General features: G+C 28.4%; 1 protein-coding gene across 3 annotated transcripts in view; it reads left to right on the top strand.

Moving 5' to 3' along the window:
- Positions 1–963: 963 nt before the first annotated feature.
- Positions 964–20,810, top strand: part of LOC100214250 (cartilage oligomeric matrix protein) — a 61,258-nt gene continuing 41,411 nt past the window's right edge. Inside the window, exons 1-2 of one of the 3 annotated variants that reach the window (XM_065816905.1) lie at positions 964–1,200; positions 1,908–2,027. In XM_065816905.1, coding sequence (XP_065672977.1) covers positions 1,970–2,027 — 58 coding nt within the window. In that variant the 5' untranslated portion in view covers positions 964–1,200; positions 1,908–1,969. Of the gene's footprint in view, positions 1,201–1,907; positions 2,028–5,086; positions 5,308–20,810 lie in introns of those variants that run through there. The other 2 variants (XM_065816906.1, XM_065816907.1) reach the window with 2 other exon arrangements.

The raw sequence follows: 20,810 nt of genomic DNA, 5'->3' as shown, positions 1-20,810 counted from the left end.
AACACTAATATTTAGGTCCTAGTTCGTATTTTTTGATATTTATTAAAATGTGCATATATATACATATATATCTGTATATATATACATATATATATATATATATATATATATATATATATATATATATATATATATATATATATATATATATATATATATATATATATGTATATATACATACATATATATGTGTATATATACATACACATGTATGTGTGTATATGTATATATGTATATATATATATATATATATATATATATATATATATATATATATATATATATATATATATATATATATATATATATATATATATATATATATATATATATATATATATATATGTATGTATATATTTCTTTAAAATTACTTGAACTTATAGAAAATACAACTCTTTTTTATGTTTCATTGGAGGAGGGAAAGAAGGAGAAAAAGAAAAAGATTTGTAATTAAATCCATTTAATAAAAATTTAGCATTTAAGTTTAACATTGTGTTGTTTATGTTTTATTGTAATAATATTTGTATTGAAGCTAAGAAAACCAAAACAGCTAAAAAAAACTCAGTTTAAAAAAAAAAATGAAAATCCACTTCAAACGCGATTTTGAAACATCTTATTATAAGCCTTATAATTTGTGATTCTTTATATTTTCAATAACCCCTCCAATCTAAACCCATATTTACTAAGTGTATGTATTTACAATTATAATAATATTTTATTTGTTTTTCCTTTAACTTTTCCGTTTCTATTTAATCGCCTTTGTAAAAAAAATATTTTTAAAGTTCTTTTGTGATGTTAAAAAAAGGCATTTTGAAGGCATTTAACAACTTGTTTGAAAGAAATCCTAAGTAAAATCAACTCATTGATCCAATCATAATTTCTACAATAATAAAGGTAAATTTTTGATCGAAGAATTTTAAGTATGTCCAAACAAAGAATAAAAGTAAGTTTACACAGAACTTTACTTTTGGGCAAAGAAAGAATTAGTTACATTTCAGGTTAAAGAGAAATGTAAATAACTGTTTGGTGTCAATTTCATTAGTAATAACTTTTGTTCATAGTTTGATGCTAAGTTACGGAGAGTTTCTTTTACGTCGTTGTTTACTTAGAATAGCAAAAAACTGTTACTGTCATAAGAAAGGCATTTAAAGGGTATAACTGGTAATCAAGAATTTAAAGTGGATATAAAGACAAAAAAAAGTAATTTAATTATAAATTTGTTTGATTTTCTTATAAATTAACTATTATATCCATTCTAAATTTGATGGTCGATATGACAGATATATGTCGTTTATACCATTGGTATAATCCAATTATAGTGCTTTGAGTTTACCTACAAAAAGTTTTGAATAATGGTTTTAAATTCTTATTAGTGTTGCGTCTTAAAGGTTAAAGTTTATACCTATAGCGTAATGCATTTCGGGTTTCTTTCAAGCGACTTGTCATTTTTGACTTTGTTTTCTGTAAAATTTAAAACAAAAATTTTTTTTAAATGATGTAGTGAATTGAAAAATTGTTTTGTATGTAATTTAACAAATCCGGGTTGAAACTGCATAATAAATAGGAATTTCATGTAGGAAGTTTCATGTCGGAAGTTGTAAATTTACCGATTTCTATAAAGTATTTCAGTAATGTAATGCATGGACAGTTTTTATGTGATTTAATATAAAATAATGATAATGTAGGTATACGCATGGGTTAAATTGAAATATCATTTTAGGTTAAATCATTAAACAAGTAAAAATTTTGCTAATAAACTAGATATAAAATAAAAGACAAAAACAAAGAAAAAATGAAATGATATAAACAATCTTAAGAACGAATAATTAAAAAAACGTTTATCATTTTCTTTATTATATTTCATTTGTTTAGTTTTTTTTTTTATTTATCACAATTTTTATTTATAGGTGAAATAAAAGAGTTAAAAATATTGTTTTTTGTGAAATTGAGGCTAACCTGATAGCAAGGGATGCTTCTGTCAATCAAACTAAATCTTTTTATGGTATTTGTTTTGGCATCAGCAGAGGGTAGGATTTGTTATTATGATCATTTCTAACTTTTGAATTATGAAAAGTATGTTCAAAATAGAAAAAAAAGTTTTAATGATTAAATAAAGTTCTTTCTTAGCTTACTATTTGAACCACTTATTTGAAAAACCCCATTTGTCGACCATTTATCGGTATTGAGTTATGAATGGTGTATTGTTCAGAGTAGATAGACTTAAGCACAAAATGACCACTACTACATTATCTTTAAGAAACTTTATCTCTTGATTTTTTTAAAATTACTTTTTTGTTAGCACTAAAAATTGTGAAGATAATCAATTTTTATTGATTATTTCAAAACAAGGTTGTGTGGACAAGTTGGGTTTTTTAAATAAGTGATTCATTTACAAATATAAACAAAACCACAAATCGTTAATCAGTAAAAACAGTTTTTTTAAATTTGAATAAGTTTCTTTATGTTATTTTAACAACAATTAAGATACACGTAAAAAAAGATTGAAAATCTTTTAGATTTCATTTCTTTATAATAAAAAAACCACCTTCAAATGATATGTCTTAGTTAAATAACGCAATCTTTTTTTGCTCGAATTAGACTTTTTTATTCGGTTAGTTAAGTTTGTTCAAACGGTTAAGTAACTTTAGTATTATTTTATTATTTTATTTCGTCTTTAAAAAAAGAATACAATGTCGTTTTATATAAAAAAATTTACATGACCGGGGCTAAAAGAAGACAATATTTTCCATACCACTACGCCCCGAATATTATAAAATATTTATCCAAGAAAACATTTTCAAATTTGAAAAATATCTAAATAGGAAAGCAAACAAGAAGAACAGCTATACGACTTTCAAAAAAGGTTTTTTCTTTCGTTGTTAAATTTATTCAAACCGTAAAATATAATGTAAATACAAATACCAACCGTAAAAACCGTAAAACATAATATAAATACAAATAGTAACGGTAAAAACCGTAAAACATAATGTAATTAGCAAAGGCAAAAAAGGACACATTTTGTTTTATTGCCAACTTCTTATCCAAGCTCTCTAATCTATACCGTAAATGTATATATAAAAAATATTGTATACTGTTTACTGTAAAACTTTTTAACAAAAAATTATAGCTTTTAACTTTCTTCAACAGTTTTATAACTTTTTTGTTTTCTTAAACAGTTTTATAACTTTTTTGCTTTTAAGTTATGGTTAATAAAGGGAAAAATTTTAAAATTAAAAAAATATATATTTAGTATAACAAAAATCTATATATTAAAAAGCATGCGGGCAAATACGTTTTGTTCTGAAGCTTTCCTTTTAAGCAACCATGATGCAGTGAGAGTTCTGGCTCAGATACAAAAGGTTTGATACCGGCTCTGGCCAGATAAGCAATATGAGTAATAAAGAAGGTGTGAACCATTAGGTCTTCATAGAGTACCATATATAATTAATAATAATAAATTAAAAAGTATATAATTAATAATAATAAAAATCAGTATATACTATGAAATATCTGAAGCACATAACAAACAAACAAACAAACAAAAAAAATTGAAGAAAGAACAAACGACATGATCTCTCTAAAGTTTGCCATGTTTATTTTAAGATCATTTTATTTTGTACTATTGGTTCTTTAATAGAAATTGAAAAATCGCAAAATAGCTTTGCTGAATGTTACTTATGTAATTATTGTTGCTTATGTTATTACTGTTACTTATGTAAGTTATGTGTCTGTTCTGTTAAGTACCCGTTCTGATTTATTTAAACAGCAAGTTAAAAAATTTAAGACATACTATTCTTAGTAAATATCTATATTGATTTTAAATATAAATATTAGCAATTGGTAGATATTGATTTGGTAGGCATTCACTATACTTGGCTTTGTAAACAATGCTTAGGAATTTGTAAAACGGCCCACATTGGATAAGATTCAGATTGCATGTTTTTTATTTATTAAAGATTTTTTATTACTTTATTTATGTTTGTACTGCACCAAGCAATGTTTGTGTAATAAGATAAATATTTATAAAAAATATATGTAAAGGTTTTAAGCTAATTGGATTTAAAGAGGGTTTTGTTTTTCAAAGTATTCAACCGTCTTTGAAATTTCATATTCGAGATAATACGTTGATCTCTCACGTCACATTATTGGAATGTGTGTGGTGAGGGGGGGGGGGGGGAGAGGGGAGGGAGCAAAGCCGCAGTAAAACAATATGCTATAATGATAAAATATTATAATATATAGATAAAGTTTTGATATAAAATATGCCATAACAAAAAATGATATGCATGTTTCCTTGGCCCCCTCGTATATTATTGACATTATATATTTATATATATATATATATATATATATATATATATATAATATATATATATTATATATATATATATATATATATATATATATATATATATATATATATATATATATATATATATTATATATATATATATATATATATATATATATATAATATATATATATATATTATATATATATATATATATATATATATATATATATATATATATATATATATATATATATATATATATATGTATATATAAATATATAAATAAATTTATATATATATATATAAATTTATTCATATATATATATATATATATATATATATATATATATATATATATATTAAGTCTTTACTTATTTAAAACTAGAAAAAAATAAAAAATGCTCATGCATTGCTTGTTATTGTCTAACAACGAATGCCCAATCAAGTACAAACTTCGTAAACTCGATGACGCTTTTTTGGTTAACGTTTTTAATCTTGGGACCATATTTTGCACTCATCAATATAAAATTAAAAAACCACATTTTAAATTTTTTGTTTCAATTTTTATTTATAAAAATATAAGGCACAATAAAGGTAAGAAAGAAAAAGATTACAAAGAATAAATTTATAAAACCACTTATGTTATATAACCGTGTTTATGCGTTCAAAAGAAATAATTCCAATTTGTTTTATAAGAATTAAAGTCAATTTATTATATTCAAACCAGTAATATTTATGTTTGAGTCTTTTGTTTATAGTTGCAATGAGTTCATAAATACTGTTGAAAGAAATATTTTCGTATCATCTGCAAACATGATACTTATTACGTAAATGTATCAAAGCTTTGTTTTCCAGAAAACAATGTCTAATGTTTTATACGTCTAGAACACGTTTAAAAGAAGTTTACACAACTTTAAAATTTTAAAATTTTAAACTTTATTTAAAACACGTCTAGTGTTTATTGGGTTGGATCAGATTATGAGAATCATTTGTTTTAAAGATTGATACTGTAGGTAATATTAATTTTATTTTGATCGCAACCGTTACTTTCGGGTTCAAAAAATAACTTATATACAGCTTTATTACTTGATTGGCATATTTAACTTTTTTTGAGTTAAAAATGTATGTTCCACCGGTTTGGTTCTTTTGATAGAGTAATAAAACAAACCAGGTGAAGGTCTTGAGTTTCAAAAGACCAAAATTGAATAATCTTACATAGTGTTATCGTATTTAAGTGAATATCTGCGAACTTTCTGCACAGAACACCAATAAATCTACATTACTATATCAAAGCAGATATTTTATTATAACAAAGTAGATATTTTATTATACCTTTGTAAACATTTTAAGAATGCAAGTAAGTAATCCAATAAGTCAATGAAAAATGACCAACTACATAATTTTATAGCAACTTTCAAGGGTTTTTCTCACATTTTTGTTTGATTAAGTCCTTTGCCTGTTTAGCGTGGGTTATAATATTATTTGAATTGTTAACCCTGTCGTGACAAGTGACCCGACATAATCAATTTTTGTAATATTAAGTTTTAAATCTATATCTAATTTTTGCACAATTTTAATTTGTAAAAACGTTCAAGCATTGGTAATAGGCTATTCCATCTAGTTTTTGAATCTGCGATTAAGAAGTATTCTTTACCAAATTCGAGATTTACATTGTTCTGTAGTACCTCATTTTTTAACTTTGAACGTTTGAATATTTGCGCAATATTTTTTACTTTTTGTATAAGGGGACCAACTTGACTTTATGCATTTACAATACTTTCAAAGGCTTCATAGTTTTTGTGTTCTTCGGAATATGAATAGATGTCTATTGATTCATTCAAGCAGATGGTTCTTTTTTCGATTGTTTTTTTTTTATATAGAACATCTATAACTGCGAGTTGAATTGCATGATCTAAACACAACTGCTGAGCAGCCGGTACTAATTTACCGTTACTCTGCACAACTGCTGCACCATCATTTGTTAAACAAACATTACTCTTTTCTAATGAAAAACCATACTGATTCAATTTTTCACTTGAAACTGTGACACATTTTTCTGCTGGTAAACTTCCATTAATACAGAGAAGTCCTAAATTCCAAAACTTTGACTCTGAGTGAAGATTCACGTTTAAGTATCACCGGTTCTTTTAAGAGAAGCCCACTCATCAAATTTGTTTCTAAATAAAGTGACCCGCATGGCGGTTCGTAAGCAATTTTAAATATTTCAAAATATTTATAGCAATTGATAGAAAAATTTAAACTTATCTTTGAAATGTAAATAGTTTCTTAAGTTAATGCTTCAAACCATTTGTTAATTGCATTTACTATAAAAATAAACAAGATCCTTGATTTTTTTTTTTTTTTCAATGATAATGGTGCAGATTTTGTTTGTTTGATCACCAGTTTTAAATGCCTCATTTATTTAATATCGAAAACGATATGTTTATGTATTTCTTCTTTATTTGTTTAAGGTTACATAAAGAAACTATATTTTTTGTTAATTTCAACATAATATATTTTGATCACGTTACTATAGAAATATAAAATTTTTTAAAGTTATTTAATATTCTGAAAGCAAATTCTATGATAAAAAAAATACATTTTTTATTTGTAAAATTCTGACTAGTACTTTTTATTTTATTCTCTTTTAATTCATTATGATCCTAGTTCGTTATTTTACGCGCAGTCATATAGCTGTTGCATATTACAACAACTTAAATCTTTAACTTGCATAACAATAGCAACCTGATAACCTGCTTGACAAAGTTATATTCGGACTTCTAGGTTCTGAGTCAAAACTTTACCCACTGCGCCAAGACTGCGTAAAGGAAAGGGTTAAAGGCTAGAGTAGGATTAGGCTAAATTTTTAAAACAACCTTGGCAGCATAAAAAGTATTATCCAAAATCTTGTTTAAATTTTTCAGTTCAATTATTGCTCACCACGCTAGTCCACAGTGAGAATATTTTTATTTAAATAGATGACTAAAATTATTGAGTAAACAGTGGTTTGTGAATTTTAGTTCAAACAAAACTCAATTATCTACAGCAAACGGCTATTGCATTATTTCTATTTAAATATATATATAAAAATATAAATTAGAAATTAAATAGAAAGTAACTAAGAGAATAAAGAAATTCAAAATAACAAATAGTGTTATTTTTAATTTCTTCATTCTAAATAGTAATAACAGAAGTGTTAAAATGCTTACAATTATAGAAATATATAAACAAAAATTCTTAAATAAAAAAAAAAATTTTAAAATTAAAAAATTTCATAATAAACATAATCACTAGATGAATTTTTACCATCATCACTTGAATTTCATTGATATAAATCTGGGTTTTTTTGATCAAATTTACTTTTAATTAAAAAAATGTTTCTTTTAAATTTTATTTAAAAGAAACATTTGAAGTCGGATAATTTAAGATCAATGAACAGTAATATACGTTTTGATTCATTCTTAAATTGCTCTAATATACTCTTGTTTTTGTTGACAATATCTGGACATTTTTTCCACCGATATATTCCACGGTATTTAATTGAATAGGAAGTTAATTTTAAATTAAATGTGAAAAGAACTAAGTTGTTATCTGAAAACATTACTGAACGCTTAATACTGATTAATTTTAATAAAATAAGTTCGAAAGATTTTTGGGGACAATCCATTTTTGTTTTAAACATAAACAATAAAACTTGGTGTAAATTCGGTTTATACACATTTAAAGCACCAGACAAGCGTAAAATTGGTTAGCAAGGAGCATTTCTATAGACTCCAAACACTATTCGGCACACATGTTTTTGTTTGTTGTAGATTTTTTATAGTTTTGTATAGCTAGTACTAGCCATACAAAACACTATTCGGCACACATGTTTTTGTTTGTTGTAGATTTTTTATAGTTTTGTATAGCTAGTACAAGCCATACAAAACAGCATATGCAGTATATTAGTGGAATAGTAATATTACAGTAAAACAAATATTGGTGAATAAAAACGAATTATAATTTTTTCAGGGATGTTATATTTAGAAAAATTTTAGTTTTAAACATCATTGCGATACTTTATGAGTGTTATTTCAATACTATTTACATGTTAATACCACAGTAAATTTACATCCAGTTTTACTCCTAAAAAGTTTACGCATGTTTCCCTTTTAATATTAATTATAAGATTTGGTAATTGAAGAAGAATGTTTTCTAATATGAAATAGTGTATATTTTGTTTCATTCACATTTAGTGAAAGCTTGTTACTTTCAAGCCATTTATTAACCTTACATAACTGTTCATTAACTATTTTAAAAGTGCTTTAAAATTTCTGTGAGAACAAAAGTGATTAGAATCATCAGCAGACAAAATTAGGTCTAAAAGATTTGATGCCAAGTAAAAGTTGTTTATGTACAAAAGAAATAAAAATGGTCCTAAAATAGAGCCCTGAGGAACTAAGGAAGTTATGGAGTATGGAAGTAGTGAGCGGAGTAAGAAGGAATTTCAGAAATTTGGACCAATACAAAGTAGTTGTTTAATTTTTCAGCTACAATTGATTTATCATAAAATAATTTTCCATTATTTAAAAGATTTTTGGCGTTTTTTTTTTTTTTATAACTATTTTTTCCAATTAATTCCTTAATTACATTCCTTTTTAGTGTTTCCGTTTGCCTTTTTTAATAACTGAGCATAATATAGCTTTATTAAGGAACTTTTTTAAGTGAACTTTGTTTTTAAGTTTTCGTTTTTTCAAATATATTTTTGTAACTTTTATTTAGTTTATTCATTTTTAAAAGATTTTTTTTACGATGAAAAACGTTACTTTTTTAAAAAACACATTCACTTCTAATAAGGCTGCAACCAACCACTATTATAGTTGGAAGTAACTGGAAGATAATGTTTATAAGAAAAGATAACGATTAACAGATAACTTAAAAAAAGTAAAAATAAAATGAATCAAGAAAATAAGAAGTGAGCAAAGAAAGGGAGCGAATAATAAAGGACTGATGTTTGAAGGAAAAAACTCGTCAAATAAGAATTTTTGGAGCACTTAAGAACAGTCACAGTAAAAGAATGAGATTTAAATAAATGACGAGTTACACGATAATGAATTTTAGTAGATGGCACAAAAGGCGCTAACTCTTTAAAGTAGCGCCAATATAGTATTTATAGAAAAAGGAAAGAAAAGCAACATTACGACACTGTGACAATGATTGAAGGTTGGCTGCAAGAGCAGGTCTAACTATGTTTACAACTATGTTTAGATATGGCAACAGTATTCCATACAAGAACGGATCAGAGATTTATAGAGATAAATAAAAAGATCCGAAAAAGAAAGTGGCAAGGACGATAAAGAGATGCAACCATAGCAGATGCTAATTTTGCAATGGGTTTGATATATGATTTCCAAGAAATATCGGAAGTAAAAGTTAATTCTAGAAGACGATTGATAGATGACTCATTGAGTACATTGCCTTTCATAAATTTTGGAAGATCTAGATTTTTGAGATAAGGATTAGTTGAAAAAAATGATTTTTAATTGAGTTAAAGTTCACCAACCACTTAGTGCCGCATGCTGTAGCAGAAGTGAAATCCTTTTTAAGATCATATACCCCCTCCAACCAGTCAGAGAACGTTGGTTTATTATCAAGACAAGAATAAATGGTAGCACCATCAGCAAAAAATACTACCTTAGATGTGAAAATATCTGGGAGATCGTTAATGTTATTTAAAAAAAGTATATGCTCAAAGATAGGACTTCAAAGGATCCCTGAAGTTCAATCCTTGGGCAATAGAAATAAAGAAAAGTGCTGTCCATCATGGACAACATTTATACTACGATTGGTAAGGTATGATTCAATAATTTTATAGATGTTACCTGATAAACCGTAAGACGAGAACAAATGGAGAAGACCAACATGCCAAACTTTATCCAAAGTATTTTTCAGCTTTGTCTATAGGTGAGGTAATAAAATCTGAACCATGCATGAGAGAAGGAGTAACAGATTTGCCCTTATTATAGACACTGTTAAAATTTCTCCAGAAGTCTATAGAGCCTATTTTTTGATATGAAATACAAGATTTTTTGACCTGAGAACAGTGGGCTTAATACTAACACTAAGATCGCATATGAGACATGTAGAATGAGTTGCCTAGTCATAAAAACAGAGACACAAGCAAAACCTATGCAATAATTCGAGAAGATCCAGCATTCAACATCCTAAACTGGAAAAAATATATTATAAATAGATTTACGCCAACCTAATAGATGAGGAAGGGGTGCAAAGCTGGTCAACAGATAGAATCTGTTTACTCGTTAAGTCTTTGCGTAGGAGGCCTTCTATAAGACAATAGCCCGATGTATTTAATGTCTACACAAGATGATTATTTTTATCGAGACTCTATCTCTAGTCTTTATTTAACCAAGAGTCTCAAAGCAGAGGGTGTATTAAGTCAGAGTTGGCATCTCCTAGCCTTTGCCTATAAAGGCGTATCCTACAAGGCAGCAGGACATAAAACAGGTTGTACTAGGTTACATCTTACCAGTAGCAGATTAACCTGACCTGACATTTGTTTAAAAGCTTAAAGATAAGCTAAAATAAACAATTTCGTATTGCTTGCAAAATTGACCGAGAAACAAGTTATAAGCATTGTTAACCTTATTTGATTGTAAAACCAGATTCTAATCAGTACAATTTTTTTGAAAGTTTTTAAAATATTTTAAGGAGTTTTCATTGATCTTTCTTTTAATTCTTTTTTTTTTGTTTATTTGATGTTTTTTTAATTCTTTATTTTTTATTAATTTGATATTTATCTTCAAGCAAAAAAATTTTTTTGAAAATAAATCTTATCACTTTTTTACAGTTAGTGCGCTTCTATTTTCAAGTTTTAATTTTCTTTTTCTTCTTATATATTATACATTTTGATATACAGTTATTCTACTTTGTGGTTAAACATCTTTGATATTATATTCTCATCTAAATGAATAGGCTCCTTAAACAGCGTTATTGTAATTTTTGTCATTTTAATTTTCTTTTTCTTTTTACCAGTACTTTACTGTTGCCAAAATATTATGGATTTTGTGGCAATATTGTTATTTAAAATGTTATTGGTAACTAAGAATGTTGGAAAATGATCTCAGTCTAAATTATATCTGTGTAAGGAGGATTATAAAAATTAATAGTTAAGATGTTATCAAGTATTTTTTTAGTGTTTGATAGCTAACTACAAACATCTGTATGTTTATACTTATGTCAAATAATGATGCTTTGCAAAAAAATTGCGATGATTGGAGGCTGGGTTCAAAAAAGCCCTAAAATTTCATCCCATGTCTGGAAAATCTCACACACAAAAAAATACTAGATCCGTCACTGAGTCTTATTTGTAACTCTCTTTGATTTGTTTATTGTTGGGATAAAGTTATTTTCTAGAAGAGTATTTATAAATTTCTTAGCTTAATTACTTAAAGCATAGATGATTAAGTTGGTTTTAAAAACCCGGACCAAATAAATGTTTTCTCGAATTTGTAATTGTGTTTAGAAACGTTTTAAGATAAGTTTTAAACTTTTTCATATTACCAGATGGTGGTCTATAAATACTATTTATAATTATATTTTTTTCAGTTTTATTTACTAATTCAATGCATAATGATTCACAATCCGTTTCATTAACACAGAGATTGTTATGTAAATTATAATTAAGTGAATTGTGGATAAAAATACTAACACCCCCGACTGTATCGGTGAATTGATGTCTAATTAATTGGTTCAAATTCATAATTTGTTTCACTGCATTTACACCTAGCTTCCGTCAGACATACAACTTTAATATTGTTTTTAAATTCATTTAACAATTTTATTAAATTTCAAAGTATTTATTCAAACTTCCAGTATTGATATTAAAGTTTGAAAAAGTTTTTTTATTTTATCTAAGAAATTGCGAAGGTTCAGAAACTGATTAATTTTTACTAACATTTTGTCTTTAAAATAATTTGAGTAGGAGTTATTATCACCGAAGGGGGCAACTGAATAAGTGCGGATTTCATAAGTGCGATCTAGCATAAGAGCAAATGAAATTAGTCCGAACTAGCGTAAACTTGCATAAGTGCAAACTACCATAAGTGCCATGCAGTTGTAAAAACTGGCACAAGTGCGAACTGGTACAAGTGCAAACTGGCATAAGTGCTCAAAAAGAATTGGCATAAGTGCAAATTGGCATAAGTGCGAACTGTAATATGTGCGAATCAGTTGCACAAATGCGAGCTCGCATAAGTGTGAACTTCCATAAGTGCGCTGAAAGAATTGTCAAACATAGGCATTTATGCCTATGTTTGACAATTCTTTCAGCGCTTATAAGTGCGATTCTTTCACTTTTTTTTTAACTTTGATTTTTTACTTTTTTTCTAACTTTGATTAAAGATATTTAGTGGCAGACATTTGTTTTTTTTAGTTGTTTTTCTCTTAATGTAATTAAAAAAGTCAAATAAATGTTTCGTTTTTTAAAAAACCCTGAATTTCTTATTTTTTACTTTTATTTCATTTTTAAAGAAAAAAACGCAACTTAAATCTAATGTGTGCTAAATTTTTGAGCAGTATTGTATAAGTGCGAATTGGCATAAGTTTGCCGAAAGAATTTACAAACATTGGCATAAGTGCGAATCGGCATCAGAGACGTGATGGCACCTAAAAAGCAGGTACGAATTTCCAGAAGAGGGGCCCGGTGAAGTACTTTTAACATGAGAAAAATAACTGATCAAAGAAAATTATATTTATACTAAAAAAAATTGTAATAAATAAAGAAAGAAAATGTGGAAATTGGGTCAATTTCCACATTTTCTTATGTTCCACTGACAAGAGAACACGATCCCCAACATGCTATGATGTCAACCGATTTTCTAGACGAGTTTTGACAAGTTTCAGTTTGCTGAAAACTCTCTCATGCTAAATTTGTTGGAATTGAACTAAATATCTTTTATAGAACTGCAACAGAATGGAATACAGCATCTAACATAGTGTACAGCATAAAATTGTAAGTGGTGAGGAAAGAAGGCAAAGTTATGTTATCCTTCTCGGCAGCCTTTCTGTAGATCTCCACAAAATCAACCATTTCAGTAGTGAATTCATTTAAACTGATACCAATTTTGAATTTTTCAAGCACTAATTGAATTTTCTTGTAAATTTGAGTTACGAAAATTATGACTAATATCTTCACTCATATTCTTCAATAAAAGATGTCTATGCTTTCTAAAAATTTTCGCTGTAAAGAAAATTTGTCAACAAGAATTGCAGTTGCTGAATCCACTAGAATATAAAACACTTCTGCCAGCCACCGATCTTTAGCCTGAGTAAGTCGCTCAACTTCTGTTTCATCAAAGTCAGGTCGTTTCTTTCTGCGAGTCCTATTCTCAACAAATATTTGCTGTTCAAGCTGAGCTTCAGTTGCAACTTTAACAGCAGATAAAATAGCATTTTGGTCAGCACTGTCCCTTGATAATTGAAGCTTTTCCAGTGATACATCAACAGACATTATAACAAACAAAAAATCAAGTGTTTCTCCTTGAAGAATTTTATTTAGGGGACCCAAGATAGTAAAAATTTCTTTGAAGAGACATAAAGTCACAATTGTTTCATATGACTGAAATTGGGATAAAAGACCTTGTGCTTCACTTCGAATATACATTTTAAGTTCCATGTCATTTGAAATTTGTTCAAGGCAATCGATTACTGCCTGGTATAGTGTCAGCAGTTGGTCGGTCGCATTTTTTAAGGCACTGAAACGAACGCTTTGGGTAGCAACCAGTTCAATAGATTGATTCACATCCTTAAGAAGAGATTTGCTCTTCTCAAAAATATTATTTCGTTTCCTTGAGATTCCGTATAGAAAAGTCTTTAGTTTCTGCACATTACCAGGCTTGTTTTCTGTTCCAAAAAAGTGAACAGAAACAACAGAAGATTTTTCACAAACTTTCATAACCAGATTTGTTCCATGAGATCCACAATAAATATTTGTTGCCATGGAAGAACACTGCTTCAAATGTGTTACAACTCCTTTGTTTATTCCTTGCATATTGTTTGCACCATCAAAAGACATATACACTTTTAAATATCTACGTTAACTGATTTGATTTCATCTTTGATTTTTTCACTTTTTCCTTCACCAGTAGTTGTTCCAGTTGATATCAGATGCTCCTTTAAAACGGCCTCTTCTGCAGCAAGCGTAACATTACGTAATACAATAGAAGTTTGCTCGTAGAGTGTAATATCATTGTTGCCATCAGCTGATGGTGAAAAGAATACTGAGTTATTTACCTCTTCTGAAATACCCTTTTTGACTATCTGTGTCATAGTATGAATTACAGGGACCTGGGAAGCTTTTATAAACTGGGGGGGGGGGGGGGGCGGGGGAGGGCCACACAAAAAAGGGCGCATTCCTTTGATGTACCCTTAAAAATAAATGTTGTTTTATATGTTTCTTTGAAGTTATACATATTAAAGTTACATATTATTATTTTGTATTTGTTGAATAGAGAAGATATGGGTACTATAGTACATATTAGATTCTTTATAAAATGAGAATACAAAAAGCTGATAATAACCAGAAATAATTTATAATAGTATAAATAGTTTAGGTTGTAGGTACATAAAACTGTATACACATGTAGTACTATAGTTCAAGTTCAAAACAAAGACACTAAAATCCGAATAAATTTGTTCTATATGGATGATCCATACAGAATTCTGATATCACTTTTTCTGGATTATGTTGGTTTGCACAGTTTGAATAGATGTGAAACATTGCCAAATTATTCAGCCTCTGCTGTTTCATCGTCGTTCTCAGAAAAGTTTTAAGTCTTCTCATTGTTGAAAATGCTCGTTCACTAACAGCATTTGTTGCTGGAGTAACTAGAATCAGCTTGAGCAATTTGACAACTTCAGAAATAGAAGATAATCGAGAAGAGGAAAACTGTGTGAGATGTGAGACAACATCACTGACATACCTTGGAATTTCATCAAACATTGTTCTGTATAGCCCAAGTTGCACATCTAGTAAGTCCGTGTCAATATCTGAGTATGTCTACTTTATCCATGCTATGGTATCTGTGACATCTTCAGAAAGCAAAAGTTTCTTCAGCTTTTCAAGTTGTTTCTGTCCTGCTTGATCAAAACGATATTTGATAGTGTCAACAGAAGAATCAATTACATTGTAGTATGTGGCACGATAGTACTGAATGGCTGTCTCAACATAATGATATGTGGTACTACAACCCTCCTCATGTCGTGCTGGTATCTTCCTTTTTCTCGGAAGCTTGGGTTCCTCGAGGTCCGGGAAATCATTAGCATGCTTCTGAATTTTTTGCCACCACAAATTAAACCACTCCTCATTTCGCATATCCATGAGTGTTTTGACAGTCAACATTGCAATGTCCCTTCCTTCAGAAGCAGACATACGTGTCTGTTAAAGGGTTTTAGATAAGTTATCAGTAATCATAAAAATACGTAATCATAAAAACGAATCAGTAATCATAAAAAAATAAATCATATAAATAATATTTAATATTTTGATTATATAAATAGATATATAAATAATCTATCAAAATATATGTTTTTTTAATATAGATAGCTTGGCCTTTGGCTACCATTATATAGTCTAAATGCTAGGCATGATAGCATATAGTAGTTACCTTTTTTTTAATAGTGACATTTAAAAAATAAAAGTTAGTCAATATATAATATAATAAATACTTCAATTATATAATTATAATATATATAAAGAATAAAATCATTATTAGAAATTTTTTGCTTTAATATTTATATATATATAGGAATTTTATATTACCTAAGAACAATTAAATAAAATTTGATTATTCAATTTAACAAGACAATCTTGATTTATAAATAATAATTTCCATCATTAAGAAATTTCTTATTTTTAGCCAATTTTGGAAGGACTCTGATAAAAAAATAGAACAACATAATCTTTTGAAATATAAATTACTTCCGGGCATATTAACATATGTACCAATTTTGGAATATATCGTTATAGTTATGTTGCCAAAACAAGAGACCGAATGGAATGGAAATTAACCTTGTCCAATATATCGATTATAATCTCTAAAATAATAAAGTAAAGCGTTTCAAAAACTTACGTTTAAAAACTTCTCGTTTTAGTTCAAATTCGAAACAGCGCAATTTTTAAATAGATTATTTCCGTATTCGAAAATAAACGTATTTCGAATCGAATAATTTTTACTTTTGTGTGCGTGTGTGGTTTTTTCAGATAATCGGCTTTTTGGCGCTATGAAAACAATGTTACTTATCGGTAAATATCTTGTTAATCAATTGTTAAAAAATTTAACCAAGACAAGAAGACCAAAAAAAAAGTTAATACAAAAATATATATATATATTTTTTTAAATAGATATATTTTAAACATTTTTTTTTTAACAATTTAAAAAAAAAATTTTTTTCAGTGGCAATAATTTTTTACAGGCACAACTAAAAAGAGCTCCATCATTTTTTTCTCGGGGGGCTCTGGCTCACCCGGGCCCCCCGGTTCCGAGGCCCATGATTAGCTTGCTTTGTGTATATTAGAAAGAGGCGTAATTCTAGCACCCCTTCCAGCAGATTGTTTTTGAGTACTGTGAACATTTGAAAGTTTTTCATTCAGCACCTCATTATACTGACTGAGTAAATTTAACAACTTTAGAAATTTAACCGCGCCACATTGAAAGATTTCACTTTTTTCAGAGTCATTGTCAAAGTTGGCTTCCTCATTTTCACGTAAAGAAATACTCTCTGCAATCAAATACCGAATAGCCTCAATAACTCGTATTAGGTATTGATGTAGTTTCTCCGCTTCTTTACGTTTCTTGTTCAGATATCTCGTGGTTTCAATATTTAATATTTTATCAATTGTGGAGTCTGATAATGCCTAGACCATAGCTTCAGCAGCATTTCGATGGTTTTTCTGGGTGCAATACTTTTTTATGATGTGACGTAAGTTTGACCAATTATCAAGCCCATCACGTAAAAAATTTCTGTCCTCTCTTGATCCAAAGCATAAACAAGCAATAGTAGAGAGTAAGTTAGCCATGACTTTTTCTGCACACTTAAATGTCATTAATTTTAACTGATTCAGTGTGATACTTAGATAACTTTGAATGTTTTGTTGGCTGATTTGGCCCTAATACATTAAATTGCTTTTTATCAGTCGTCTTTGCATTTTTCAGCTCTAGAAATTTTGCTGGATCATTTTCAGTGACATTTACAACGTTGTCTGGTTACTTCTAAATAATCTTTATTGGTAGAGCCGCTGAACAATCTTTATTGGTCCGCCGCTAAATAATCTTTATTGGTCCGCCGCTGCCGTTACAGGCACTTGAGCCGCTATATAATCTTTAAGCCGTTGTTGAGCCGCTAAATAATCTTTATTGGTCCGCCGCTGCCGTTACAGGCACTTGAGCCGCTATATAATCTTTAAGCCGTTGTTGAGCCGCTAAATAATCTTTATTGGTCCGCCGCTGCAGTTACAGGCACTTGAGCCGCTATATAATCTTTAAGCCGTTGTTGAGCCGCTAAATAATCTTTATTGGTCCGCCGCTGCAGTTACAGGCACTTGAGCCGCTATATAATCTTTAAGCCGTTGTTGAGCCGCTAAATAATCTTTATTGGTCCGCCGCTGCAGTTACAGGCGTTTCATAGTAATCCATTTCTAGAGGCACTCTCTCAGTTTCAGTAATTTTTTGGTTTCAGAATGTGTCTGAATATTCTAGTTCTGCTCCTTTATCTGCTGCAATTATGACATCTTGATTATTGTCTGTTTCTTGTACAAATGGTTGGTCACTAATCTCTGTTATTGGCTCTGTTTCAATAATGCTTACTTGTGATATTCACAATGGATGTTAATGTTAGTTCTATATTCTCTGTTACTGTAAATGATGTCCCAGCTTTTCTCTGTATTTGTGGCATCTGCACTGACGCGAGACCTGCCGTTAACTTTAACCGTTTTGGATCATTACTAGCTGCTTTCAATTCATATTGTCGTTTTTGAGCATTTTTTTCAGCACCAGATGTGTACTTCAATGTTGATTCTTTCTTTTTTTTCTTCCTACATTTCACCTGAAATATAAATAAATATAAAATTAAAACTAGTCCGTTGATAGACACCACAGCATTGGTTTCTTTCGTTTAAGATATAACTACTATCGGTCCATGGAATTTATACATAGTTGTACTATTTATAAATTCCATGGACCAATAGGGAGTCGACTGGAGCATATTGAGTAGTAGTGAATGAAAGTAATATCAAAAACTCATTAAACACACAATATTATTTATCAAACATAAATTAACCATATTTATCAATGTAAAGCAAATGAATTCATGGATTTTATATATTTATTGTCTTAAACTTTTCAATAACAATTTTCTCTTTTTTTTATTGATGGGATGGTTAATTTCAGATAAAGAGGAGACATTGTTTCATTGTTCCTCACTAAAATGGTTGTTTTCGGTATTCTTTTAGTTTAACAATACATCTGCCTCTACCTTCTTTTGTTTCAGCCGCCATTGCCTTAACATATCGTTCTCTTCTTTTTTTTAGCCTAGATGTTCGTTGTTCAGCTGATTCATTTGCTCTAGCTCGAAATTTCCGTTCTCTTTCTCGAGCAAGACAATCGATCATATTCAGTTTCCAGATTCTTTTTTATATTTAGCTTTCTTCTTTATATTTCTACGTTTATAAGATATTTTTTTTATTTATTTACTTTAGAAACATTAACTATTATTTTTAATTACTATTTATAAGTAAAGTATTAAAACGTTACTAACTTTTTTACAGTATAAAATCTATCAATTTCAGGTCAACGACGTTTTTTGTTATTACTATTCATCATGAGTTTATTTTATTCACGCTAAACAAAGTTTGTTGTTTTTTGTTTCTTTTAGTTACTTTTCTTAACGATTTCTTTTATTTACGCTCAACTAAACTTTAGCGTATTTCTTTTATTATTACCACTGACCTAGTATTTGTTTTGAGCGGACACCGAACAAACAAACAAACAAACCGACATGAAAGCAAGTTAAATTACATGTTGTAAAAAATGCCCTGATAGAAACTTATAGAACTGAAATAAATTTTTTCTGTTTGAGGATTGGGGGCCCAGTTTCCTGAGCCAGATTAAGGGCCCAGTACAAGTCCTCGTACCCTCGTACTGGGCCTCGTACACACCACGTCCCTGATCGGCATAACTGTGCCAAAAGAAATTACTTCGGCGAACTTATGCTAATTTGCACTTACGCCAATGTTAGACAATTCTTTTAGCGCACTTATGCAATATGCCACTAACAAGTTATAGTCAACATTCGGCTCACTTTGGGAAATGTTCTACTTAGATTTAATAAAATTATTTTCAATTAAAAAAATTTCTTAATTTTGTCATTTTTTTTGGGAAAAACAAAACAAATAACATTTTTATGGCTTCATTTAAGTATTGCAAAATAAAGATAGAACGTCGCATAAATTTATATAATAACAACAAGTTCGAAAAATCAGAAAAGATTACTTTTTGCAATTTTTTAAGATATAAAATATTATATAAAATCTAATATGGATAAAGTATTTATATTAGCCATATATTTAGCTTCTGTATTTTATGGTATTTTCACATGATATTATTTTATATAATAAGGTTATAAAAAATCTTTTTCAGAATGAATTTAAATATTAAAAATGAATGCAAAATGTGGATCTGGGCGACCAGCAAGAAAAAAAACACATAATATTATAACTAGACAAATATGCTGACATGACAAAGTGAAAAATATGCTGGGCAACCAAATGAACTAACTGTTAGTGGCCTACCAACATAAACAGATTATTCAATATGCAATAAGGTTGAAAAAGAAATGATTACAACTGAAAAAATCGATTCTTCTACCATAGTTTTAAAAGTGAGTGAAGAAATTTGAAATATTTGGAAAAACGTGAATCCAAATATTCCTCTAATAAAGGAGAAACCTTTAAGAAATAAGGTACAAAGAACATTTCAAAAAGTAATTGCAGCTGAACGATCTAAAGCTTCAAAGCATAAAAACAGTGTTGGTTGGAAAAATAACCTTTAAAAGTTATTTGATATAACAGCTTGCAGAAGAGAACTTCCTCTTTTAAATTGTGATTACAGGTTTAAAGTTAATGATACATTTACAAAAAGCCGCAATATTTAACAATATGTTTGTTCAAACAAAATTGTGACTAAACTGCCGACAAATTTTACACTTGTACAGTTTTTTATGTCTTCTCCAAATTATGGCCTATATTTTATTATACATATTACCCTTTAGAAATGTTCGATGCTAGGGTTGCTCTGACAAGCACTATGTATGTCTCTGTGAAGAAAGCAAACAGGAGTCATTGAATTTTTTTTTGCATTATTTTTTTTTATGCTTGTTATTTTTTTAAAAATACTTTCTTTAAGGTTCCAGTTCTAGAACAAGAGTATTTAAAGGATCAGAAAGATAGGCAAGGGCCAAGCTG

The sequence above is a fragment of the Hydra vulgaris genome, chromosome 13, assembly GCF_038396675.1.
Source record: "Hydra vulgaris chromosome 13, alternate assembly HydraT2T_AEP".
Taxonomy (NCBI): Eukaryota; Metazoa; Cnidaria; class Hydrozoa; order Anthoathecata; family Hydridae; genus Hydra; species Hydra vulgaris.
The sequence above is the reverse complement of the archived record's forward strand: the minus strand, read 5'-3'. Positions and strand labels throughout refer to the sequence as shown.